This window comes from Girardinichthys multiradiatus, chromosome 4 (genome assembly GCF_021462225.1).
Source record: "Girardinichthys multiradiatus isolate DD_20200921_A chromosome 4, DD_fGirMul_XY1, whole genome shotgun sequence".
Taxonomy (NCBI): Eukaryota; Metazoa; Chordata; class Actinopteri; order Cyprinodontiformes; family Goodeidae; genus Girardinichthys; species Girardinichthys multiradiatus.
Window position 1 is genome coordinate 37,222,025 of NC_061797.1, and position 25,601 is coordinate 37,247,625.

Genomic DNA, 25,601 nt, shown 5'->3' on the forward strand with positions numbered 1-25,601 from the left:
CCAGTTCAGGAGATTGTCATGTTTGAAATGAGCTCAAGTGATTCTGTTCTCTGGGATCTATTAATGTTGCAGAAAACCTCAGCATGTCACACAGGAACATTTTATTTAAGCTCAAAAATGGTTTTATACTGCATTCATATGGCTTCTTCTGATGGTTCATGTCTAACTGAAACAATGAGATGTGTCTCAATTTGCACTCCCATATTCTCTCATACTGTAGTGATGAACCCTAACTAATTAACTTTAACGTAGTTATTATTACAGTAACACTTTCAGTGGCTTGTAACACAACTCCTTAACAGTCAGGTAAACATGTCCAACAAGATGTGGAAATGTTTCCCTAGACCTCACTGGTATATGAACTCAAAAAAAAAAAAGCGTCTCTTATTTGCTCATTATCACGACTGTTGTGCAACGTTTCCTCATCGTCTTGTGTCATCACCTTGATCTGTGTCACACCAACTGTTTCAGACAAGTAGAAACAAGACAGGATTCCTTAGCAAGCCATCTATCACTTAGCTTAAACCAGAACAGATGCTGAGCCTTTTCTAGACTGTTGTAGATTTATGTATTTCTGTGCAGAAACATGGATGAGAAAATACCTCAACTTCAGATACCTCTTACTGTGAACAACATGCAACATTTTCCTGAGAATATTGTTTCTATATGAAATCCTACACTGGCACAGAAGCTTATTTTTCCTTAGGAACTGCAAGGAAGAATCTGGTTCCTATTAGGATGATTTAAATACGAAAATTGAACCAAGTGTGTCAAAATATATAAGGAGCACCACCACTGACTATATTTTATTGGTAATATGAATATACCACTAACTGTCTTTATGAGCGAAGTATGTTGATTTTCTTAGTGGGAAATTTAAAAAGTGCCTTTATGACATTTATAGATTAATGCATTTTGAATGATGATGTAAACGGCCTTCTGTTTTTTGTAAGATATTCTTTTTAATTAGTAAAACAAAAAGTTGTCTAATTATGTTGTTTAAAGAGGACTCTCAGAAAAATGTGAAAAGACCTGAAAGCAGAGTAGAAAAAGATAAAAAGTGATGAAAATATGATCAACTCCAGCACCTTCCAAAAGTATTCATAACCTTTCCACATTTTGTCACATTACAAATACCATTTCTGCAGCTCCTGCCAAGATTTGGACTTTGATTGGACAATTCCAAACATGAATATGCGTTCTTTTAAATATTTCCACTATAATGCTGGTGTATATTTGCAGTTGTGCTGGTGAAAGCTCAACTCCAGGATCAAGTCTTCTGCAACCTCCAACAGATTTTTTCTCAGGTTTACCCTGCATTTAGCTGAATCTATCTTCTCATTGTCTCTGACCAGCTCCCTGTACCTGCTGAAAAAGGCTTCCCCACTGCATGATGTTGCCACCACCGTGTGGATTATATGTTCGGGGAGAGGAGCAGTGTTAACTTTAACCATAGTGTATTGTATGCGGAGCAGGCAGTTTAGGTTAACAACTTCTTCCGCATGTTTGTTGTCTCCACTGGATAGCTTGAGGCAAACTCCAAATGGGATTTCAGATGGATTTCTTCTTTCCACTTTACCTTTAAAAAGATTTCTGTGCAGCTCCTCCAGAGGGACCAAAGGTCTTTAGGCTGCTCCTGTGATTAATGTTCTCCTTGCCTGTTATTTTATTTGGACAGCCTTGGTAGGCTTTCATTTGTGCCATGCCCTTTCAATAGATGATAGGTTTAACAGTGCTCTATGAGATGTGGTTTTATAACCTAACCTTTCTTTAATTTTATCCCAGACCTGTTCGGTGTGTTCCTTGGTCTTCACCAAGCTGCTTGTTTACTAATGTTTTCTGTCAAACCTCTGAGGACTTTATTGAATAGTTCTAATTAAGAAGAACTTTGTTCACTAATTAGATGACTTCTAAAGACATTGAATTGCACAGGAATTTGTTTGGGGGTATCAGATTGCAATTATGCATGATTTTGTGATGGTTTTTTAACAAACATAAATGGCTGGTTTAGCAAAGTGCTGCATGGGCAAATGAATATGCTTCTTTTGCCAGTAGTTTTTAGCTTGCAGACGTTGCTGGCATGATTTATGGAGCCCTTAAGCAGAGTTTGATTTGGAGTCCCACCACATGCTGAACTCACAACAACTAATTTCTCCTTGACATTGTACCATCATGATTGATTGTGCACCACATAATTAACACACCTATTAAGATAATTTATTATGATGTGGATAAGCATTGTTGCCGCAGATAATACATTGTTTAAGTTGACTGCAGAATAGACAGGGTTCCCTGAAAATGCATAGTCCAGCAAATGGAAATACCTGGAATATAGTCCCTGTTTTTTAACATCTTTTTAGATCAATACTCAGACACAGAAGGCCAGCAACTTGTTTTTTATTCATCATTTCTTTTTTGTTATATTTTTAGAGAACAAAGTAGATTCTCAGAGTAAAGTTTGCATGACTGGTAGTCAGCTTCCAATCAGCATCAGCGTTAAAAGCACCAGGGTTAAACCATATGTAGCGTCAGATTCTCAGATTCAATGATCTCAGAAGCAGCTGATTCCTAAAACCAGATCAGTGTATCATGTTTATTGAATATACAGTATATTGTACGTTGCATACATCATAGTAGTCTTTATTATACAGTGTAAGCTTCTAATAAAAGGCAAGTAGTCGCTCTCTGCTTCTTTCAATTGAAGCTATTATTGCATCACAACTGTGATGCTTTTTTGCACTTTACTTGACTTCTATTATTGCTTCTGTCAAACATTGTAAATTCCAGGCAATACAAAAGCAGGAGTTTCAACTAAAAATTCCTCCCCTAGTCGCATCAGCAAGCCACTTGAGTACTTCAGCTTTGTTTTCTGTCACCCATTTTATATTGGCTGTCGTCTTTTCAATGGCTTGCTCCAGGGCCATGGTAGCTGAGCCAAAACCAACATGGAGGTTGTCTTCTTTGAAATTCTTTAGCTGGGAGAAAGAAAACGAAGAAAACAAATAGCTGAACCTCTGCATATGTTGTACTTCTTTTCCTTTAAATAGCTTGAGGAAACTCCAGTGTGTAGTTGAGTGTGCTTGTGGCCGTGTGGGCTGCATACCTCCTGCAACTCAAACTCCGTGGAAAACCTCGATGTGATTCCATTGATGAGATAAGAGAAGGAAAAAGATCCTCTTCCATACCTTAGACAAAGCATACAACAAAAGGCAGAATGTCAAAATCACTATACAAGAAAACTTACCAAATGGTGTTTGACTTCACTAAAACACTAAAAATAGCTCCAAAATAATGTACACAAAAAATAAGATTCCAGTATATGATGTGACTGTGAATCACTCCTGAAAAGCTATGACATCTGCAGATGATTTGTCTTTCTCCGCAAAATGATTAATGGAAGGAAAAAAACAGTCTTTACTTTTACAGAGAAGATCAGACTTTATTCATAACGTCTCATTTGACATATTTAGAATTCATTACAGAGCTACTGTAGCTTCTGGACACCATTCAGTATTTTCAAAAGGTTTTCATGCCCCCTTAACTTTTTCACATTCTGTCACATTGCAACCATATACTCTGAGGTATATTTTTGGGATATAGTGTGAATATCCAACACAAAATGCTGTTTAATAGTAAAGCCAAAGGAAACTTATTATTTTCAAAATATTTTAAATATAAAACATATATATATATATATATATATATATATATATATGTATATGTATATCTATATATCTATATATCTATATCTATCTATATCTATATATCTATATATATATATATCTATATATATATATATATAGATAGATATAGATATAGATAGATATAGATATATAGATAGATATAGATATAGATAGATATAGATATATATATATATATATGTTTTATTTATATATATATATAAAGTTATATTTGGTAGAATCACCTTTCCCTGGAAGTGTTTTGGGGTTCATCTTTACCAGATTTGTCCCCATAGAGTCTGAAATATCTGTCCATTCTTCTTTGCCAAAATAGCTCACGCTCACTCAGACATGATGGGGAGCATCTTTAAACACAAATTCTCAACTGGATTCAGGTCTGGACTTTGACTGGGCCATTCTAATACAACCATAACCTTTGATCTAAACAAATCTAAACCAAACCAATTTTTACAAACCCAGGTATCCTGTTCCTTAGACTTCACAATTATGCACTACTTTGTATTTATAAATCACATAAAATTCCCCAAATATGCTTTGGAGTGTGAAGTTGTAATGTGTTCTTTCATTAAGGCCTCCTCTTACTGTTGAAAGATATAGCTCCATTTTGATCTGACAAAGTTCCAAGCCAGCGGCATTCCTACAACATTGTGTGCGATGTACTGGATGGTGGAGGTGGCATCTTGCTTGCGGATCTTAGTCGGGTCAAGGGTGTATGCCAGATACCTGCCTCAAAACAGAGTCATCAAATTGAAGAGATTTTAAGCAATAATAATAGTCAAAATAATTTGCAAATCACTGAATATTCTTTCTTATTCAATATTTTAAGTCTAACACTGAATTATATTTCCTGGGCTCCCCTCCCCCAATCTCTTGGTAATTCAATCAGGTCGTGTTTACCTAGTAAATTAAAACTTTTCTGAATTGTTTGTAAATAAACTATGATTCATACATTAAACTAGACATATATTTTTTGGTTTTAAACATCAAAATACATTTTGTTTTCATTTTATGCACCAAACTATTAAAGATGCTATTAATTATATGTTACCTGTGTAAATATTTATATCACAGATTGTATTTGCAAGCTCAGCAAGTGTGCCCTGAAAAATGTCCCCTAAACCTCCACCTACTCCACAGAAGCAACTGGGAGAATGTAACGTTTAGAAACGTAGGGAAATGGAGTGAAATGAGTGCAATGGAATTTAGCTTTAAGTATCAAACAGGTTAGTGTCTTTAATAAGCAGCCAGACATCATATTGCTGCTGAGAAAGCACAGGATGCAAAAGCAGAACCCACCTGTTCAATAGCCATGGTGTTTTGGTGCAGGCCATAGCCGACCTGAGTCTGGAAGCTTCAGATGCGAGAGAGGTGTTCTGAAACATTCGCCAGACAAAGTCCCACTCTTCAACACCGCCAAGGGCTATGGCACTGCAATAAACCGTGCCTTTCAAGTTTGGATGGATCCTGGTCAGCAGAATATAGATACAGATAGCAGAAGTGCTGAATGAGTCCCAAAAAATATCCATGTGTAGCTGACTATGTTTCATTCATTTTTGTTTAGGGCTATGAACCAACGTTTCAAAATCTATTAAACATTGATCTCAATGATGAATTCTTTTCTTGTCCATTGAGCAATTTCTATCATAAACAAACAGAAGAAAGGAGATATGAATATGTCTCAGGGTTAAGATTAGGAGCAACACTAAACTGAATACTTGAAGATTATAAGGAAATCAGTGGGTACTGGTAATCAACATAATTAAGAATTAATATTATCACTGATCGCATGAAGATTTACACACTAATGATATAATTAAGTGAAAGGAAATATGGGGCATTGCATAGAGTAAAACTGTGTGTCCCATACACAGAAGCTGTGGTCCTCAACGTGCCCCAGCTGAGTTTGAATCCTGACCTGACATTTTCTGCATGTCTTTCCCCATTCTCTCTTTGCCTATTTGCCCAATTCCTGTGGGATTACTGTGAGTGTAAAGAAATGGGTGTTGCTGCCTAATCTCCATGTTAATTTGAGAGGAGAAAAAAGTAAGAAGGAGGGGTAATTCAATGTCTCTTTACCACTTGGACTCAACAGCTTTTAACACCAGAACTGCCACTATATGGCATTTCCAAATTGACCTGTTGCCTCAGTCACGAATCTGACTGAACCTCTTTGCTCTTGCATTTTCTATACTCCTGGCCCGTTGTTTGACTGGTGGGGAAATCTTGGCACTAAAGGCTGTTATTTTGGCCAGAAGGTCAGTCAGACTGGAAGGCCATCGCTTTTGGCAAAGGTGTTTTGCTGGCTCCCCACTTTGGATTTGAAATAGATTTGGATATACTGGTAAAAGTGTTTAAAGTTACAAAGAGATGGTCGAATCTGAGATGTTTGTGCCCCCTACACAGTTAATAGTTCAGTGACATCCATATAAATGCAGACTGTGGAAGAACCATAGTGCTGGTATAATTGGACCTTAGTGCAGCATTCAACACTGATGATCACTCCATTTTATTAGAGCACCTGGAAAACTGGGTCGACATTTCAGGAACAGCACTCTATTGGTTTAAATCCTACTTGAAGGACAGGGACTTTTTTGTGTCAGTAGGTAACTTTACATCAGAGACCATGAAAATCAAATGTGGTGTTCCCTAAGGGTCCATCTTAGGGCCCCTTCTATTCAATATCTACATGCTCCCTGTAATGAAGAGCTTCATTACGTATGCTGGTACACTTAAAATGCTGTTTTGAATATTGTTGAAAGAACAAATTACACTGTGAAAGAGATTGGAGTATTTTATTCTTAGTTTGTGGGTGTTTTAGGCAGCTTCTTCTCAGCTGGTACTGATGATGACCTGTCCTGGTAAACAAACATAACAAATGGATAAAATACCAGTATTGTGACTAATCTTTGGAATGAATTGTTTTCCAGTGTATTGTTAAACAAATGACTTATCTCTGTCTCTTCCTCTGTAGGGTGTTTGGGCTAAAAGATTCCCCGGGGGCCTGAGCACCTTTTCAAGGTTCCGGAAGAGACCATTATAAATGGGAGGAGTAAACGTGTGTATTTTAGTCTTTAGTGTTAAAGACTTAAGCCTAGGTACAGACTTGTTTTAGAGATGTTTAGTAATAATGTTTGTTAAATAAAGTGACGTTTTAGCTATGTTGTATGTATGTTAGTGTATATGTTTGTTTCACCTGTCATGGTAGGTCTGTTAATGGGAGGGGCTATAAAAGGCTGCTGGTTAACAAACTGACGGTGGCTGTAGCTGTGACCATCCATGTGTGACTTGTGTAACAGGGTCTCGTACCTGTATGTCTTCAGTGTTGGTGAATAAACACCCAGTGGGTCTGCACCTTTTCTCTGCCTCAAGTCTCCTGCCTTAATCAGCTGCCAAGGGCCATTCTAACATAATTTATCATAACTATGCAGACAACACACAGCTAAACGTTACGATGTCACCAGGTGACTATGAACCCATTCAAGCGCTGGGTAAATGCTTAGAAGAAATCAACGGATGGATGTGCCAAAATTTTCTTCAGCTGAATCAAAACAAAACTGAAGAAATAATTTTTGGACCAAAGGAAGAGCGTTTCAAAGTTAGCATACAGCTTCATTTAATACAGCTAGAAGCCACCAATCAGACCTGGGTGTAGTGATGTACTCAGATCTGAACTTTCAGAGGCACATAAAGACAGTAACAAGGTCGGCCTTCTATCACCTAAGAACATCTCCAGGATTAAAGGACTAATGTCTCAGCAGGACCTTGAAAAACTAATTCATGCGTTCATCTTTAGTAGAATTTATTACTGCAATGGTGTCTTCACAGGTCTGCCTAAAAAGTCAATCAGAGAGCTGCAGTTGATCCAGAACGCTGCTGTCCTCACTAGAACTAAGAAAGTGGAGCACATCACCCCGGTTCTAAAGTCCCTACACTGGCTCCCTGTAGCTCAGAGAATAGTCTTTAAAATACTTCTGTTAGTCTATAAATCACTGAATGGCTTAGCACCAAAATGCATTACAGACTTGTTGTCAGTGTATCAACCACCAAGACCTCTCAGGTCTTCAGGCTCAAATCTACTCTGCTTACCCAGAACCAGAACCAAACATGGAGAAGCAGCTTTTAGTTCTTATGCTCCACTAATCTGGAATAAACTCCCAGAAAACCGTAAAAGCGCTGAAACCCTAAGTTGCTTTAAATCAAGATTAATAACTTACTTGTTTAGAGTGGCCTTTGAATGTGTTATCTAAACATTATTAGGTAGGTTTTCAGTCCAACTTTCCTTTCATTTTCTTATCAATCATTTATTTAATTTATTTGTTTTTACTATCATCTTTTTAATTATTTTTTTTTTTATTCTCTTTAAACATTTAATTACCTTTATGCCATTGCAATGTACTTTTGTATTATGTTTCTTTTTTCATGTACAGCACTTTGAATTGTATTGCTACTGAAATGTGCTTTATAAATAAACATGCCTTGTCTTGCCATACACATGATTAGGTAGCATATATTGCTAAATAGCTATAGTAACTTCTGTGAAGAAAATTACATTTTGTAAACACAGAGAGAGGATTTCTTCCATACTCACGGGTTGTGATCTGGATTTTCCATCCACTGTCTGAACCAGCTGTTGATCAGCTCCCTGCAGCCCTTCACACCCACAACACACGCTATCCTAATAGCATTTATCTGATTATACCTGAAATGAAACATCTACTGGTAAAGCAAGGAGGAATGTGAATGAAAACATATCTGTCAGATTTGTTATTGTGAGAATCTTTACTGGTCTGTGTGTCCTGCAGGTATTTTGGTCCAGTTTGCTGTGAGCGTTCCAAAGTACTCAAAAAGAGGTTTGATTTGTTTCTTGAGGTATGCCTAAAACAGAAATGTAGCAATATATATATTTTTGTCTAGAAATTACACTGTACCTGTAAGAACTTGGGTTATTAGCATAAAGTATGATCAACCTGTAAAACCCCGTAGACCTCAGTGCGGTCAAACATGAGAATGTAGTAATCGAGGTTTCTCAGTGTTGACGCCCAGGGGATATAGTCTCTCTCTTTTGACAGGTATTCAGTAGTTCTCAGAGCCATTGTTGTAGGGATTATTTTTGCCCTAAATGAGAGAAACGAATATTTTGAATGCTAACAAACGAGCAACATGTTGAATTTTGTATGACTTTTCTTTTACCTTGCCAGATTGAATGCATCATCAATGATCTGTGCTCGATTCATGACAGATAAAACCTGAAAGAAGAAAAGAAGCCCATACAAAGAAGTGAAGAGGCTTTGTTTTAAATATAACTCCTAGTGAGTATTGAATTTTTATACACTAGTGCATCAGATCCTTTAGTGTACAAAGAATAATGTCATCGAAAATAGCATGTTGTCTACCTGGTGATTGGTGTTAAGCCGAGAGAGGAGACGATCCCAGTTGTCAACATCATAGTTAACCCTGAAGTAACCAGACACGTTTGTGTTTGCTAGTACCCATTCATCTCCTGAAACTCTCATCGGAGGATGAGTGTCTGGGAGGATTTGTATTGTATTAAGGAACACATTACGTGCATTCAGTTTCACCCATCTGTTAAAAGTCGGACGCATTGATGTGAACATACCTGCTTCTTTCAGGAGCCAGTATTGTTGCTGATCCACACCATTCTTCATCCATTTAATTGGAACAAACCAGGTATAACTAAACAAAACATAAAAAATACAGTCTCAATGTCAAAATCTTAGTTAATATTTATATATAATATTTAGCTTATAGCATTTGTGGTTTACTATGGGTAAATCTTTATTGCTTTGATAATTTTTGCAGGACTACAACAAAAAGATATTTGGAGACTTACAGATGCACCTCAATAAATTTAATTGTTATTTCACTCATTATGTATATCATGCACATAGAGATGTTTCAACCTTTATTTGTATTAACCCTAAGGAATCCCACCAGAAAACTCACACTTAGCACCCTTGGGCCCCAAAAAGGGTCCTGCAGACATTTTTTATTTTGTTTTTTTACATTTTAGGCTATTTTTGTAGCACCCCGTTGACATACACATTGTATATTTATAAATAAGAATACAGCAATGGGCCCCTTCATTAGCTCTGCTGCATACTACTGCTTAAAAATGTAATTTCATATAAAATCTTATACATTTTTAGCCAGTAGCTCAGATCTAGAAGGTTGTCACAAGTATGACCTCAAATGATGGCGAAATTGAAGTATATCCAAAAAAATGTTTGAATTGCTCATAACACAAGCACGATTACTTAATTACTGAAACTATAAAAATAAACAAGTGGCTAAAAGGACCCCTTTTGATACCCAAAAGACAAATTGTTCATTGTTATGGCTAACAGCAAATAATAACCCAAAATTCAGTTTCTCTTAAAATTAGAATGTTGCATAAGACCAGTTTTAAAAGAGATTTTATACATAAATGGGATGTTATGACCATGTTATTGCATGTTATAGCATCCACAGTCATGGGAAAGACTGTTGACTTGACAGTATTTTGCTTTATGAAGTCCAAAGTCTGCGCAGGTGTCTACCAGGAGTTTCTAGCGTGCTTCAGCCGTCCCTCTGGTGACCAGATATTAATAGAGAACTTGGCACCTGTTTACACTGCCAAAGTTATCTGTACCTTGTTTAATGACAAATCCTATCACTGTGCTTGATTGCCCAGCAATCCCACTTCACCAAAAAACCACAGAGAATCTATGGGTTACTGTCACGAGAAGATCAGGAACACCAGAGCAAACAATGCAGGATGCTTTTATAGCGATCTGGGCTTCCATAACACCTCAGCAGAGCGACAGGCAGATTGAATCTATGCCACACTGCATTGATGCAGTAAATTTGTGTAAGAGGAGTTTGTAAGAGAAGTGTGTTTGCCTATGTACTTTAAAGAACATGGACAAACTTTTTAGTATCCCAACATTTCTGTAATAAAAAATAATTTTCTTTTTATTGATCTTATGTTACATTCAAGGTTTTTGAGAAACTGAATTCTGAGTTTTTAGCAGCCATAAGCTATAATAATCAAAATGAACTGCATAGGTTGTATCATCAACCTGGCTTTGCACTATTCATTTTACGCACTATCTTCAATAAGGTATCATTCATCATGAAATTCAAGCAGGATAAAGTGAAAATAATTTGTACTTGAACTGGGATGGCCTCTCAACTGTAGAATCTGAATCCAACAGAAAGTGTTTCTGGTCAATCCTTCCTGTTCTGGTGTCAATGGTGACCACTGGGAAGCCCATTTGAAGAGTCCAACGGTTCATGATGTCATGTACATTGTGTGGAATATGTAAATCTGGTGTGTTTTCAACTGCCTGGAAAAAAAAAAAAAGGAAAATAAGAACAGTGGTTTAACTATTGCACCAAATAAGCCAAGTGAAATAAGGTGCAGCACATCTGTCAGCCTTAATCTCTTTTTTTTCTTGACGAACCTGTTGGAGATGATCCCACAGGTCTGTATGTACTGTGTTACCAAAAGCAAATGTGTTGAGGTAAGACTGGAAAGACAAACCGAAGTAAACAACGTGTAAAGCATTAAAACAGGCACATGACACTGTGCAAGAAAAAGCTTGCTCAACCCCATTTCTGTCAAACCCACTAACAAAGCACCAAACTTATCAGATTGTGAGGACATCTCTTGTCCTGAAGCCCTCTTCAGATCATTCCACAGATTTAGGTCTGGACTGGCATATGAAGGTTTTGGGTCAAAACTGACTGGTATTTGAAACTTCTCACAACTTTATCCACCTTTACAAAAGTTGAATTTGAAGATAAGTAACCACAGTTACAGAGTTTATTCCTCTAACCACACAGTGGGTATGGTATTCCTTTGGTGATACTCAGTGCTTACTGTATCAATACTACCCTTCTGGACTTGTTCTTTCAGTTTTGTCTTGTACTTTCATGAATGTAAAGTAAAATTTCAGTTTATTTGTCAATGGGTTTTTTTTTTTTTCTCCAGCTTTACAAACCATTCTCCTGTCATCTTTACCAATTATTACTGTGTTTTGAAAATTTTCTATAAACTATGGGCCTAGTTAAAAAAAACAGATTGTTGCAATTTTTTTCTTAACAGATTTGTTTGTTTATATCAAAGATTGAACTAGGAAAACGCTTGAAAATCATTCAGTATGGCGTCAAATGTTTAGGCAATACATTTCTAATTTTACCAGGGGTTAAAGAGTCAGTATACCCAAGTTAATACCCACACTGAGTCCTTTGGCAAACACAGGCTCGCTGAGAAACTCTGACAGCATCCTGAGCACCGCTGCACCCTGCAATAAACAAACTTATAAACCACTAAATTTAAATGGTCTGAGTGTCATGTGACAGGAAATCCTCCTGTTTCTGAACAGTGGCAAAACACACAAATTTAGGGACAAGATAAAAAAAGGGGATATGATATAATTCCCCGTCTGTGATAACTACAACTTTACCAGGCTCGTCAGTCCTTCTTTTAAGCTAGTTTGACAATTTTATAACTTCTTTAAGAATCAGACCTTGCTGTAAGAGATGGTGTTGAACATCTCACTGATCTCTGCAGGTTTATTAACCTCCTCTTCTTTGCGGGACAACGGGTGGGAAGAGGCCAGGGCGTCCATGGCAAATACCTTCTGTACGTCATACAGGATGATGTGGTCTTTCTGGATCAAAGCAAAAAGAAGGATCAAAGCAGAGGGAGTCAGGACAAACTCTCCAAGTCATTATTCTTTTCATTATAAATGTAAAATTTGATTTCTTAGGAGGTTTTAATCTTACAATTTTCCAGGTGGGCTCAACGTAATCAACTCCGAGGTATTCCACATATGAAGCAAAGCCCTCATTCAACCATAGGTCATTCCACCACTGTAAAGTCACCAGGTTTCCAAACCACTAAAAAAAAACAAAAGGTTTTTTCATGGTGAAATTCCAATAAACATTGATTTTGACAATTGAAAGAAGCGAAAAGGGATTTAAAAGATAAATCCTGCTATACCTAATCTGCACAAAGAAATTCAACAATGTAAGGAAAATATTTGAGAGGAAAAGAATTATGTACCATGTGAGCGAGCTCGTGAGAGATGACAGTAACAACCCTCTCTTTGTTTCCTGTGGAGGAAAGCATGGGGTCATATAGCAGGGCTGTTTCCCTGTAAGTCACCAGACCCCAGTTTTCCATGGCTCCAGCATTGAAATCAGGAAGAGCTATCTGATCTACAGAGATGAAGGGTAAAGTTTTTAAAACTAAGCCAAGAGTTTTTGACATGAAAGTACTAGCATGAGTCTGTTTCACTTTTTCCTGAACTGAGAAGCTGTCACACAAGGTCACAATGAATAACTAAGCCAAGATACTAAAAAACACTAACACCAACTTTAAAAGGATTTTGCTGTCTTAATCATTTTGAATGATGTTGTCCTCAGTTCATTTTTGGTTACTAACAACATTTTGAAATGATTGTTTATGTTGGAAGGTAAGCATGACCACACTGGGCTATTAGTGTTCTGCACATAGGTTTTTACGGTTACCTTCCTGACCATCCTACCACAATGCCACTGCAATGGGTTATCATATTTGCATTAAGATGTTTCTTCGCAATCTATGTCATTTGAATATAAAAAGTTACTATACCTCCACCATCCGTGTTTTAGCATCACTGTGGAAAGGGAAACAATGTCAGCATTTTTAGCTGCTTATCAGCAGCCTTAGAGGATGCAGACACAGCACAGCTAAGAGAATGCAGTACTGTATAGTACTTCCAACCTGGTGCGCCTGTACAGTCAAAATAAATCATCCACCAAAATCCAGACAGTTCGTTTAATACTGTACTGACATTATGTAATCACACCGAGGCTTTGAAGCTCAGTGAACTCCATGAGCTGCCAGCCCTTTTTTCCCTCCTCTTCATCATTTAATACAATGTCAAGATTTTTGACAGTGACGGATACATTTTTAATTTTTGAACTGCTGCACGACAAAGTACTAAAAATTTGACTTTGTGTGCCATCAGCACTTATGAGCAGAATTTGGAGTATTGTGCACTTCTCCAGCAAGTCAGATAGTACCAACCCGGATATGATAAAAACCCATCTATATCTCGACAAAGACGTTTTGTGCAAGCTCAAATGGGGAATTCGGCGTGCCCCATCACTTGTACTTATGAGTATTCTGGTTCAACCCTGCAGTGCACTCCTTATCTGGTGTAAAGAAGGCCTTAGCAGGGCAAATTCTTGAAACATCTTGTGCTGAAAAGGTAAAGTGTCCAACAGCACAAATGCAGTGTTTCTGAACATATACTTCTTTGTTTTTCTCTATGGTCCCAAGTTGACAAAAAATAAATATTTCCATCCCACAAATGCAACAAAATGTTTATTTTACATTTAACCTACCTGACTTGGAGAGCGGATAGGTTGTATTGTAGTATTTCTCATAGAACTGAAGAATCGGCCCTGTAACATTAAGAGCATAATTGCCCTGCCCACCTCCTATGGCTTTTCTTTGAGCCCAGATTCGGATCTGTAACAAATTTACAATCAAATTATGTTAAATGACGTTGCTTACTGTTTGTTGGCAATATTGTCCACAAGCAAAGTAGTATGAAGCTATCCTTCAGCTATCCAAATGAATATCAAGAGAAAGGACCTTTTTTCTCACCAACAAATTGCTGTGGTCTGACTGAATGGAGTCAAAATCACAGACGATAAATGCTAGCAGGTAGGTGGACATCCTCTCAGTTGGCTCAAATGTAGTAACCGTGACAGGAACATTATCGCGGGTGGAGTTTGAAGAATCTATGCAAAGACAACAAAAGCTGACACTCTGTTGACAAAACTGTTGGTTTTCTTGCAAATTGTTCATGCCATTAATTATCCACAATCTGGCAGTAAAACAAAGAGTTCATCTTAAAGCATTGCGAGGCACTGAATGTTACTTTACAGGAATGTGAAAATGTTTTGTTTTTTTTCATCTCACAGATTTCTTACTTTTTGGTCACATTTAAGTGTTTCAAATCATCAAACTGTTTTAACATTAAAGAAAACATGGGAAAATACAAAAAGTGGATTTCATATGATGACTTAATTTATTAAGTGAAAAGGTTATCCATTCCTGCTTGAACCTTGTGAAAAAGTTATTTACCACTTGTTTAATCATAAATCAGCTGTGTGTCACGACATCTTTGAGGGGAGCTTATTTATATTTTCCAACCCCCATCCAGACCTGCAGAATCAATAAATCACTTAAACAGAACCTGTTGGACAACATGAAGTAGGCTAAATATTCTCAAAAGGCTACATACTGTATGCCCAGATCTAAAGAATGTTAAGAACAGATGATAAACAAAATTATTGCCATCACTCAGTCCAGAAAGGGTTATTAAGCAGGCTTTGGCATTATAGGGAATCACAGTGATAGCCACAATCCACAAATGGAAAAATATGGAACAATGGTAACAATGGTGAACCTTCCTAAGAGTGGCCAGTCTATAAAACTCTCCAAGGGTTCATTGACGACTCATCTAGGAGGTAAAAAGGAACCTGGAACTACATCTAAAGAACTGCAGGTCCCACTCGCCCGAGTTAAGTTCAGTGTTCATGATTTAACAATAAGACAGAGATTAGACAAAATTGCCATCCATAAGAGAGCTCCAGTTTAAAACCACTGTGGATAAAAAAACAAAAAACAAAAAAAAAAACCCACAGAGGCCCGTCTCACATTTGCCAAAAACATCTTGATCATACCTAGGGAAGATAATGTGTGGACACTAAGGTGTTTCTTTTTAGAAGGTGTGCTTACAGAGCATTTTAGACAAAGATCATACACAAAAAAAAAATAAAACATGGTGGTGGGAGCATGGTGCTGCAACTGCTTAATGCTGCATCAGTACCTGGACAACTTGATACAAATGATGGAACCATGAAATCTGCTCTATACCTGAAAATCCTAAATGAGAATGCTCCACCATCAGTTTGTATGCTTAGGCCAAAGCCCTTTTGGGCCATATAGCTGGACATTAATCTCAAATATAAGTCCACTAAGTCAATCTCTGAATGGCTCAAAAAAGCCCTCCAATTTGGCTGGAAAAACATATTCTTCAAAGAGAAATGGGCCAAAATTCCTCCACAGCGATTCATTGCCAGTTATTCCAAAGGTCTAATGGTAGTTGTTGCTGCCAAGGATGACACAAACCAGTTATGAGGTTTAGGGCCAATTTCTTTATTAGATAAGCCCAGGTTGGTTTGGATAGTTTCTTGCCCTAATAAATTAAATCATTTAAAACTCCTCTTTGTATTTATTGAGGTTATTGTTGAAACTATATGTACAGAAAAAAAAGAAATAAATCTGTAGGCAAATACTTTTTCCCATCACTCCATTTATTATTTGTGCTGTGATTTTTCTTTTCGGAGTTTTTGTAATATTTTTTCTAAGCATCTTTTATTTTTACAAGATAATTGCTGAGTACAAAATGTTAAAAAAAATGTTTTTAAAACAAACCCATTTCCTTGCTGTTGGAGAGAGCCACGGTGCCTCGGTCGTGAATGATGGTGACAATGAATACTGCTTTCATGGCTGGTTCATCAAAGCAGGGAAATGCTTTTCTGGCATAAGTTGCTTGCATCTGAGAGGTGGCAACAACTCTGTAAAAAGTTTCAGTATAAACATAACACAAAACAGACACCAAACGGGCGAGAGGTTAACTGGAACCACAAAGTAAAGAGTGTGATTATGGCGCAAAATTATCTTTATCATTTCTTACTTCTTTACACCGTCATCCATGTATTCACTCCTGTAGAAGCCCTCCAGGTCATCTGCCAGCTCGCCTCTAAATTCTGTGTAAAGCACATAGGATTCTCCTGCTGTTAGTTTGCTTCTCAGTAGAATAACAAGATACGTGGTCCTCACCACAAGCCAAGTCATATGTATGGCAGGCGCAACGGCTTCACCCAGGCCATTCAGTTTAGCATGGTAACCAAGGAAAGTTGTGAAGTTCAGCTTGTTGGCATGGATAACTATGAGATCTGTTTTCTTTTCACACCTGAAGACCACAGCAGAGTGTCCAGTGAAGATGTACATGCCGTCAGCGTTGGGCTTCAGTCGGGGCCAAAGTGTCACATTGTAAGAGCCAGGGATGAGTGAGTCTGGAAGTCTATAGTAGTCCCAGGGCTCCTTTGGTGTGAAAGGTGTCGTCAGGGGTACAGATGTGCCACTGGTATCTGCTTCATCTCCAGGATTGCCTTGATTCTTGGCCCTTTGCTTATCATAAGCAATGGATAGAGCAATTATTGTGGCCAAAGCGCTAACTGCGAGTACAACAAGTCCAAGGCACTCATTTTTACTGACGTTGTAGACTTTTCCCATATCGGACTCTCAATTTAACTCTGAGGGCTGTCAGTCACTGTTTGTCCAAAATACTGGAGCTCTACTCAGTTAATGAATGAGCTATTAACATGGCAAAAGACCTTTCACATAACACCTAAGGACACAAAGTAGAGAAGACTTTAGTCATTTGCGCATGTATATCTATCTCTCTGTATTATATCATAATATAGTAATAGTGTAACCTAATTCAAATAGATGTCAGTTTACTATATTCTTATCTACTGCATGTTTCCACAAACCGTAGTCAAATTTTTTGGGGGGGATTCTGTGTGCGAGACCAACACAAGGCAGCACATAGTTGTGAAGGGGAGGGGAAATTATACATGGTTTTCAATATTGTTACAAATAAAAAGCTAAAAATGTGGTCTACTTAGTATTATAGGAGAGTGTAGCAGACACAAAATATTCCTCTCCTACAGTATTCATTCCCCCTTTTCTCTGATACCCCTAAGTAAAGTCCATCTCTGTAAAATTCAATAGTCCGTTTGTGGTGTAGCGGCTTAAGTCCATGCCTTTGATACAGAGGACCCGGATTTGATTACCGGTTGAATCAGGAAGGACAGCTGGCAAAAAACTTGACTACAATTTGTATAAGGAACATTACAACAGTTTCTTCCCCCAGGCTGTTTCTCTGTTGAACATTCAATAGAGTACAAAACAACAGCATACAGATATTGCAAATGCACCTTTTTATTATATATGTGTATATTGTACATTGTAAATATGTATATTCTGTAATACATAAACAAAACCAAAGAGCAAAGTGTACCGGAGTCAAATTCCTTGTTTGTATGTACGAAGTTGGCAATAAAGCTGATTCTGATTCTGATTATGAATACTCATTTTGAAAATGTCCAACGTGATCGTACATCCAGATCGCACAACTTCCATAGCAAAGACATCCAGTTTGTCTGGATGTCTTTGTTATAAACATCCAGACAGATAGCTTACAAACCAGCAGGTCAACAGTTTGGAACTTCTGTTTCGTTTTATTTTCGATCAGTTTTGCAAAACCCCAAATTACAACATCTGCAATCTGTTTTGGGTTGTATACATCAACATTTCTCGAGGCTATCTGATGGTCTTCAAAGGTATTCCTTTTGACTTTGGCTGCTTTTTCACAAACTGGTTTGTCTTATGCAGGTTTATTTGAGTGCATTATGAGGTTCTTATTATTGTCTTTGCTCCTGCTTTACGCTAGAAGTTTTGTTTTAGATGAAGAAAAAACATCTTTGTTTGTAGTATAAATGATTTCTTCCATTATACAGTTCAACATCTTACCCTTCAGGTTCCCTTTAGTATGTTTGCTTTAAAAACCAGTCCTTTGGGTCCAGTTGTCAGCATAGAAATATTCACATATTAAGGTTTTCCTTCCAACTATTTAAACTATTCTTCTTTTGTTATGAGAAGCAGCCCCACCCAGTTTAAAAGATGGTTCACAAAATGAATTAAATGCTCAAAGCTGTTTTCTTAAAGCCATATTCCTCCATTTTTGTTCGTGGTTTGCTCCAAAAAGTAGAAAGTATGATTGCAGTTCAAGTTATGGATGTGACATTAAACACTATTCCTTGAGATGTTCCAAGATTGATATATTTTAATTTTTTTAAAGCTACCCTGCTTTTAACTTCTTCACAACTGTATCCCTGAAATGTTTGATGTGTTCTTTCTTCTTCATGATGCTGTTTGTTCACTAATGTTCTCTAACTGACCTCTGAGACCTTAAACTGAGATTAATTTGCACACATTCAGACTCGGGTGACTTCTGAAGGCAAGTGGTAGAACTGGTTCTTATTTAGGGCTATCTGAGTAAAGGCAGTTGAATACAAATGCATGGCATACCTTTCATATTTATATTTGCAAAACAATTTGAACCATGCATAATTTTCTTTTCACTTTACTTAAATCCCCATAGAACACATTAAGGTTTAAGTCAGCTGTTGTTTTTTTTTTATCCACAGAGCACATAGTTATTGATGTTAAAAGTAATCATAGTAGTTATAGCATACTTGTTTCTACCTGCCTATGAATAAAAAAAAAAAAATTACATTTAACAATTACAAATGATAATAAAATATCTTGTATCTTGCTAATCACATCTGCAGGAATGTTTAATTTTACTGTTTGTGGAATATCATAATTTTTCTCCAGGTCAGTTTAAAAAATGTTTTACATTATCAACTGAAGTAAAAGCTGCTGTCTGAAAACGGGAGAAATTAGTAGGAACACAGAACAAATGGTCTTAAGTTGGACTTGTGCCATCTGCAGCAGAAAGGTCTGATTGTAATATCCAGGCCCAAGTCTTGTATTTCCTCAGTACTTAACAACGTGTAAAGTACTCATGTATGTGGATGTGTGTCATCTGCCTTATCGCCTTACACTGCAACAGTTTTAGTGTCAGTGGGAGAGGGAAGCTACAACCTGGACAGTACATCACAGGACCAACCAGGCACAAGCAGAAACAACCACATGCAATCACACCCACAGGGGAGTTGAAAACTTGACCTGCATGTGAAGCAAACAAAAGCATTAAATCGAAGCATGCAAAGGAAGAACATCTAACCTGCACACAGGAAAGGGCAAAGCTTTGAAGCTCGGATTTCATTTCTTTAAAGTTTTATGTAAATACATTTATCTACATATTATTATTCAATAGTACCAGTACCATCTTTTATCATTTCATAATATTGAAAATTTTATCTAAAACATAAACCATTTTCAATCAATGTTGCACAGCAAATAGGATAACAGCCAAAGGTTTTTCTTAATTTGATACTTAAAAAGGTATGGCAAACTTTATAGATAGGTTGTATTGGAATCTGAAACCTAAAAAATAATTTGTTTTGTATTAAAAAGTTAGAATTTTGTAGTATATAGTTAAAATCCTAAGAGAAGAATAATAAAAACAAAAATTAGTAACTCACTATTTGTGAGTTGACAGCTCAGCTTACTATATATGCTGATCAAGTGAAAGTCTCACGTTTCAGTTAATGATTGACCTTAGATAAAACTGGCATAACAAATGCCAGAAATGATGAGGAAACCATTATGGGTGTCTTAGTTTGTTATTATGGTAAATGGACTGAACTTATGTAGCGCCTTTCCAGTCATGCAGACCACTCAAAGCACTTTACACTAAAGCCTCATTCACCCAGTCGCACTCACTAACACTCACACATTCATACACTGATACGCAGATCGGTAGGCAACTTGAGGTTAAGTGTCTCGCCCAGGGGCACATTGACATATGGCAGGAGGAAGCCGGAATCGAACCCACAACCTTCTGATTGCAAGATGACTACTCTTCCTGCTGAACCCGTCGCCTCAATTAATACAGATGGTTCGAATGTCAGTTTAAACAAAAGAAATCCCATAAGATAAGCAATTTTGATTTTGTGAAGTTTCTGAGACTACAATTTATATTAGACTGGCAGAACATACAGTTTTAACGATATTAACATTAAAGATTGCAAAAAGCCAAGTAATACTATATTCTGACGTGTAAATCTTATCGCGGCTGACGACTTGTTTACCAAACCAGGCATTGTGCCGGACTGAGAAACCACATTTTATCATCATCTGAAGATCTTCCTCCAGACTCCTTGATTTCCGAATGACATGCAGAATTTGCTTTCATCCGAAAAAAGTACTGTGGACCACTGAGCAACAGTCCAGTGCTGCTTCTCTGTAGCCCAGTTCAGGCACTTCTGCCGCTGTTTCTGGTTCAAAAGTGGCTTGACCTGGGGAATGCGGCACCTGTAGCCCATTTCCTGCACACGCCTGTGCACGGTGGCTCTGGATGTTTCTACTCCAGACTCAGTCCACTGCTTCCGCAGGTCCCCCAAGGTCTGGAATCAGCCCTTCTCCACAATCTTCCTCAGGGTCCGGTCACCTCTTCTCGTTGTGCAGCGTTTTCTGCCACACTTTTTCCTTCCCACAGACTTCCCACTGAGGTGCCTTGATACAGCACTCTGGGAACAGCCTATTCGTTCAGAAATTTCTTTCTGTGTCTTACCCTCTTGCTTGAGGGTGTTAATAGTGGCCTTCTGGACAGCAGTCAGGTCAGCAGTCTTACCCATGATTGGGTTTTTGAGTGATGAACCAGGCTGGGAGTTTTAAAGGCCTCAGGAATCTTTTGCAGGTGTTTAGAGTTAACTCGTTGATTCAGATGATTAGGTTCATAGCTCGTTTAGAGACCCTTTTAATGATATGCTAATTTTGTGAGATAGGAATTTTGGGTTTTCATGAGCTGTATGCCAAAATCATCCGTATTAAGACAATAAAAGACCTGACATATTTCAGTTAGTGTGCAATGAATCTAAAATATATGAATGTTAAATTTTCATCATTACATTATGGAAAATAATTAACTTTATCACAATATGCTAATATTTTGAGAAGGACCTGTAGTCCACACTTTTTGGCACGAGGGATAAAATTGTCACGTTAAAAGCACCAACATGCTGCTTCTTTCTCTTTTTTTTATGAAAACTCAAAAAATTATTTTTTTTTATTGTTTTTTTTAATTTTTATTATTCCCAAATTACAATTGGTGGGGCCACACAAAATTATTCACAGGGCCGCAAATGGCCTTCAGGATGTACACTGGACGCCCCTCACCTAACTAATAGTAAGACTAAAACTTGCCTTTATCAACATGTTTTTAAACTCATCAGAAAGACACTATCAAAATTTGAATGTGCAAACAGCATAAATCTAGACTTTAAGAGTAATAATGCTTGCATACTTCCATTTGGATCTGTAGAATGGGAGCCTAATTTCCTACAACATCTGAAAATGATGCATCTGACTGATAAGATCTATAAGGCCATGCTAGCTGTGTTGTCACCTTAACCAAACACTCTCAAATATTAAATACTGCAATGCATGGGTAAATAAGACATATTTAATAACCAATATTTATTATTATTGTTAAATTCTATGTTTTACTATGATGTCTAAAGTTGTTTTGCAGGCTAAAGGGACTATTTAATCCACCAAGATATCATAATGTTGAGTAAACCCTACTTTTGAATAATCGCATTTAGGTTCACTGTAAAGCAAACAGCGTTATTTTAGGGTTCTTGCCTGTTATCGTTTGGGAGCTTAGTTTACATTTGGGTAAAAAAACAAAAACAAAAAAAAGATCAAATACCATATATAATTAATGTTAATCGAGTCTACGTAGTTTTAGTAAAAATATCCGTATTTCTCCTCTTTCAATCAATTTTGTACAACTTGATTTAGATGCATGTAAAACAAACCAGATGATAACTATGGTCATCTATCAAAAACATAGATATGATTAAGTTTGTTGTACAAGGCAGCCTTATTGGATTTTTTAAGTAAGTCTTAAGTTGGAATAACGTCTCTAACTTCAAACTTGGAAATGTCAACTTCTGTATAAAAATAGAAGGGACTGTACAGGGTAATTAAATTGTCTGTTTTACTGCATACAACAACACTTGTTATAATGTTTGAAAATGTGCCCAAGTATCATGGTACTTGAAAAACTTGTGATTGCTGAGGTATTTGTATAGAAAGCCTCAAAACCTCTGCATGGCAAACACTGTTTAGAATATAAAGGAATGTAAACTGTCTGTACAAAACTGATCTTTTACTTGGTTTTCAAACATGCAGTTGGAACTTTATTTCAATTTGGATCAGATTTTGAGTTATAGGGTAACATAATGCACTACATTTCTAAAAAAAATGTTTTAGGATGTGCTATAATGAGGCTGAAATTGTTGTGTTCAACAGTCCAGCACCAATAACCAGATCAACCACAGTTTTTGGTAGAAATGATATTGCTACATGGCAAATCATTTACTGTTAGGTGTAGGAGAGTAACAGAAAACCAACAGACCCATCAGAAATGTGCACGCTGCTGATTTTGTGTTGCTGAATCATTGATTTAAAGGGCAAGATTCAAAATAAGATTTTGGTGCATTCCCCCTTGAAATCTGATTAAAATTGGACTTTCCAAACATTGTTCAGGAGAACGGCCTACTTCAACCATTAAGGCGTTGATTGGAGATGTTGGAAACCAGAAAGAGGTGAAAGAAAACAGACGTCTTGGGAAAAAAATGAAAGAATGACCATGACCCACACCTAGCAGACAGAGGTGTAGGGCTGAAATCTGAAATGTGGTTAGAGAGGCCCACAAAAATGATTCTAATAGCATTTATTAATAATGCTTTCATCCATCATGAATCTTTGTATGGTGAAAGATATGAACAGCAATATATAATATTTAGTCACTCCATAAAAAATTTTTATTTTAGTTGCGAAGATGCAACACAATGAACCAGAAAAACGCATGCATGCATCTCCATCTCAATGCAACAAAACAAAATGAGTGGGATCAAAACATTGTTAATAAATACTGTGAAGATCAAGTTCGTTTACTTCGCTCTATCTAGATATAAAAAAGAAAATCACCGAGGTGACAAAGAAGGGCAACAGTTATCTGTGTGTACTGTAACAATCAGAAGACACCTTTGTGAAGCAAAGCAACTGGCAAGAAGCCCCAACAAAGTGAAGTGCTGAAGAGGTTACAATTTTTCAAAAGAAAAAAAACAAACAAAAAAACACACTGACAGCCCCAAATGGAGAAACATTTTATAGAGTGATGAAAGCAAACTTATTATTTTTGGGTCTTGGGGCCAAAGGCAGTTTGTCAGATGACCCCAAACATTGAACTCAAGCCACAGCACATTGTAAGGCGCCTCAGGCATCATGCTATAGGGATGTTTCTCATACTATGGAGTCGGGCCTATTTGTCGCTTACCAGGGATCATGGATTATTTTAATAAATCAGAATGCTTGAAGAGTTCCTGCTGCCTTATGAGGAAGAAGAAATCCCCTTGAAATGGGTGGTTCAAGAAAACAGCAACCCCAAACACAGCAGTGAGCGAGCAGCATCTTAACTGCAGACCAACAAGATTAATAACATGGAGTGGCCCCAATATAAGAATGGCCCGACATCAAAAATGCAACTTCTGAGACAAAATCCAATAAATGCAGAGGAACTGTGCTCCAATCGTCCAGGGTTTGGAATACCTGTTTATAGGTGCCAGAACCTAATTATTAGTTCTGTGATTCACAGGATAGCCTAAACATGTTTCAGTTTATACAGTAAATGTTGTAGTCTGTAGAGGATAATGCAAAAACTGTTATTTTTCTGAACAGGCCAATATTTGTTTTTTTTTCTTACTTTCGCTAAGGTAAACTTTTTCCTAATGTTTTGATTTGGAATGCATTTGCCTGCATAGAAACAAACAAAATCATAAGCTCTACACACTTTTGTAAACTTATGGCTATTATATCAAACACAAGCACTGAGTTTTTCACAGAATAAAAAAAGTACCCATTATTATAACAGATGTTGTTGCAATCAATATGCAGTCTGCTACATGTTATTCCCCCCAAAGTTTCCGACGTGTCCTTCAGCACTAAGTTAATATCCAATATCAGCTAAATAAATCACTGACAGCCTACCTTGCCAACAAAGAGCAGCATAAACCTGGCGAGGGAGAATGTTTTGCTTGGGGGTCCAAAGTCACATATTTTCACAGAGTAAAACATTTTACAACAAAAGAGCGGTTTGTCCACCCACGACATGGAGACGAGTATTGTGAACACAGCCCTGCACAGGAAGAAAAAAAAGTGCATGGGGAATCAAAATAAAGCTAAAAGCAGCTTTTTGCATGTCATGGGACCAGTAACTTCAGGCAAACCCTGGTAGAGTTTAGCATTTACCTCATCATCATCACCTCTAAGCGGTTCCCTTCAAAATCTAAATGCAGTATAACCACAAAGTCAAACCTAAAACAAAGAATGAATAAAACAAGCACAGCCCTTTACTACAAATGTGACAGAATATTTTGTTTCAACACACAGAGGATGATTTTACTATTAGATCAAAACCCTCTAAAATAAAGTCTCTAAAGTCTCTGCTTCCATTAGAAAGCAGAGAAAGCAACTGACTCACTATTTTATTAAAGTGCTTCAATAATGAGAATATATTGTCTTTGATGCATTTATAAACCACTTGTAAAAAACTGAACAAAAACATTTCTTGTTGCTGTCCAGCCCTGGGAAACTATTGTTACCAGATGGAAAGATGCTTAAAACACAAACTGCTACAGAACCTTTCCATCTAGATACCTCAGAAAAATCAAACAGCTTCATGTGCAGCATGTGGACAGATTTACAGCAACTGGTGAGGAGAATACAGTACATACCAATCACTTGATGTGCTCAGTACGTCCTGCTTTCAGTCTGCATGAGACATGGAGGTTCAGCTGGAGTGATCCTCGGCTGATGAGAGGTTTGTGGTCAGCATCTGTGAGCCTGATAGTGGGAGGCGGTGAGAGCTAGCACAGGTTTTCCTGGGAACGTAGGGAGGGAACTACTTTCTCAGCTTGAAAAAAAAAAAAAACCTTCTAAATTATTGGAAAAGGGGAGGGAATAAATGTGACTGAAGCAGCAGCTTCAACAATTCAAGCTTAAAA

General features: G+C 37.2%; 1 protein-coding gene across 1 annotated transcript; it reads right to left on the minus strand.

The window, feature by feature from the left end:
* Positions 1 to 2,381: 2,381 nt before the first annotated feature.
* On the minus strand, positions 2,382 to 25,473 carry LOC124867343 (aminopeptidase N-like). Its single transcript, XM_047363751.1, has 21 exons — positions 25,332 to 25,473; positions 16,466 to 17,182; positions 16,204 to 16,346; positions 14,365 to 14,501; positions 14,100 to 14,226; positions 12,772 to 12,926; positions 12,492 to 12,605; positions 12,233 to 12,376; positions 11,942 to 12,007; positions 11,165 to 11,230; positions 10,872 to 11,047; positions 9,319 to 9,395; positions 9,095 to 9,228; positions 8,892 to 8,947; positions 8,669 to 8,816; positions 8,485 to 8,576; positions 8,290 to 8,400; positions 4,998 to 5,165; positions 4,284 to 4,424; positions 3,104 to 3,185; positions 2,382 to 2,975 (listed from the first exon to the last, which is right to left on the minus strand). The coding sequence occupies exons 2-21, from the start codon at positions 17,065 to 17,067 to the stop codon at positions 2,808 to 2,810; spliced, it is 2,907 nt and encodes a 968-aa protein (XP_047219707.1). The 5' UTR covers positions 17,068 to 17,182; positions 25,332 to 25,473; the 3' UTR covers positions 2,382 to 2,807.
* Between the last annotated feature and the right edge of the window lie 128 nt (positions 25,474 to 25,601).

What these genes read in the sequence shown, in the direction of transcription:
- LOC124867343 (XM_047363751.1), bottom strand. Translation starts at nt 17,067, where the DNA reads ATGGGAAAAGTCTACAACGTCAGTAAAAATGAGTGCCTTGGACTTGTT. An exon ending in TTGAGCCCACCTGGAAAATT is followed by an intron (nt 12,377 to 12,491) that starts GTAAGATTAAAA and finishes GCTTTGATCCAG; the next exon opens with AAAGACCACATCATCCTGTA. An exon ending in ACACCATGGCTATTGAACAG is followed by an intron (nt 4,425 to 4,997) that starts GTGGGTTCTGCT and finishes GTTTTGAGGCAG; the next exon opens with GTATCTGGCATACACCCTTG.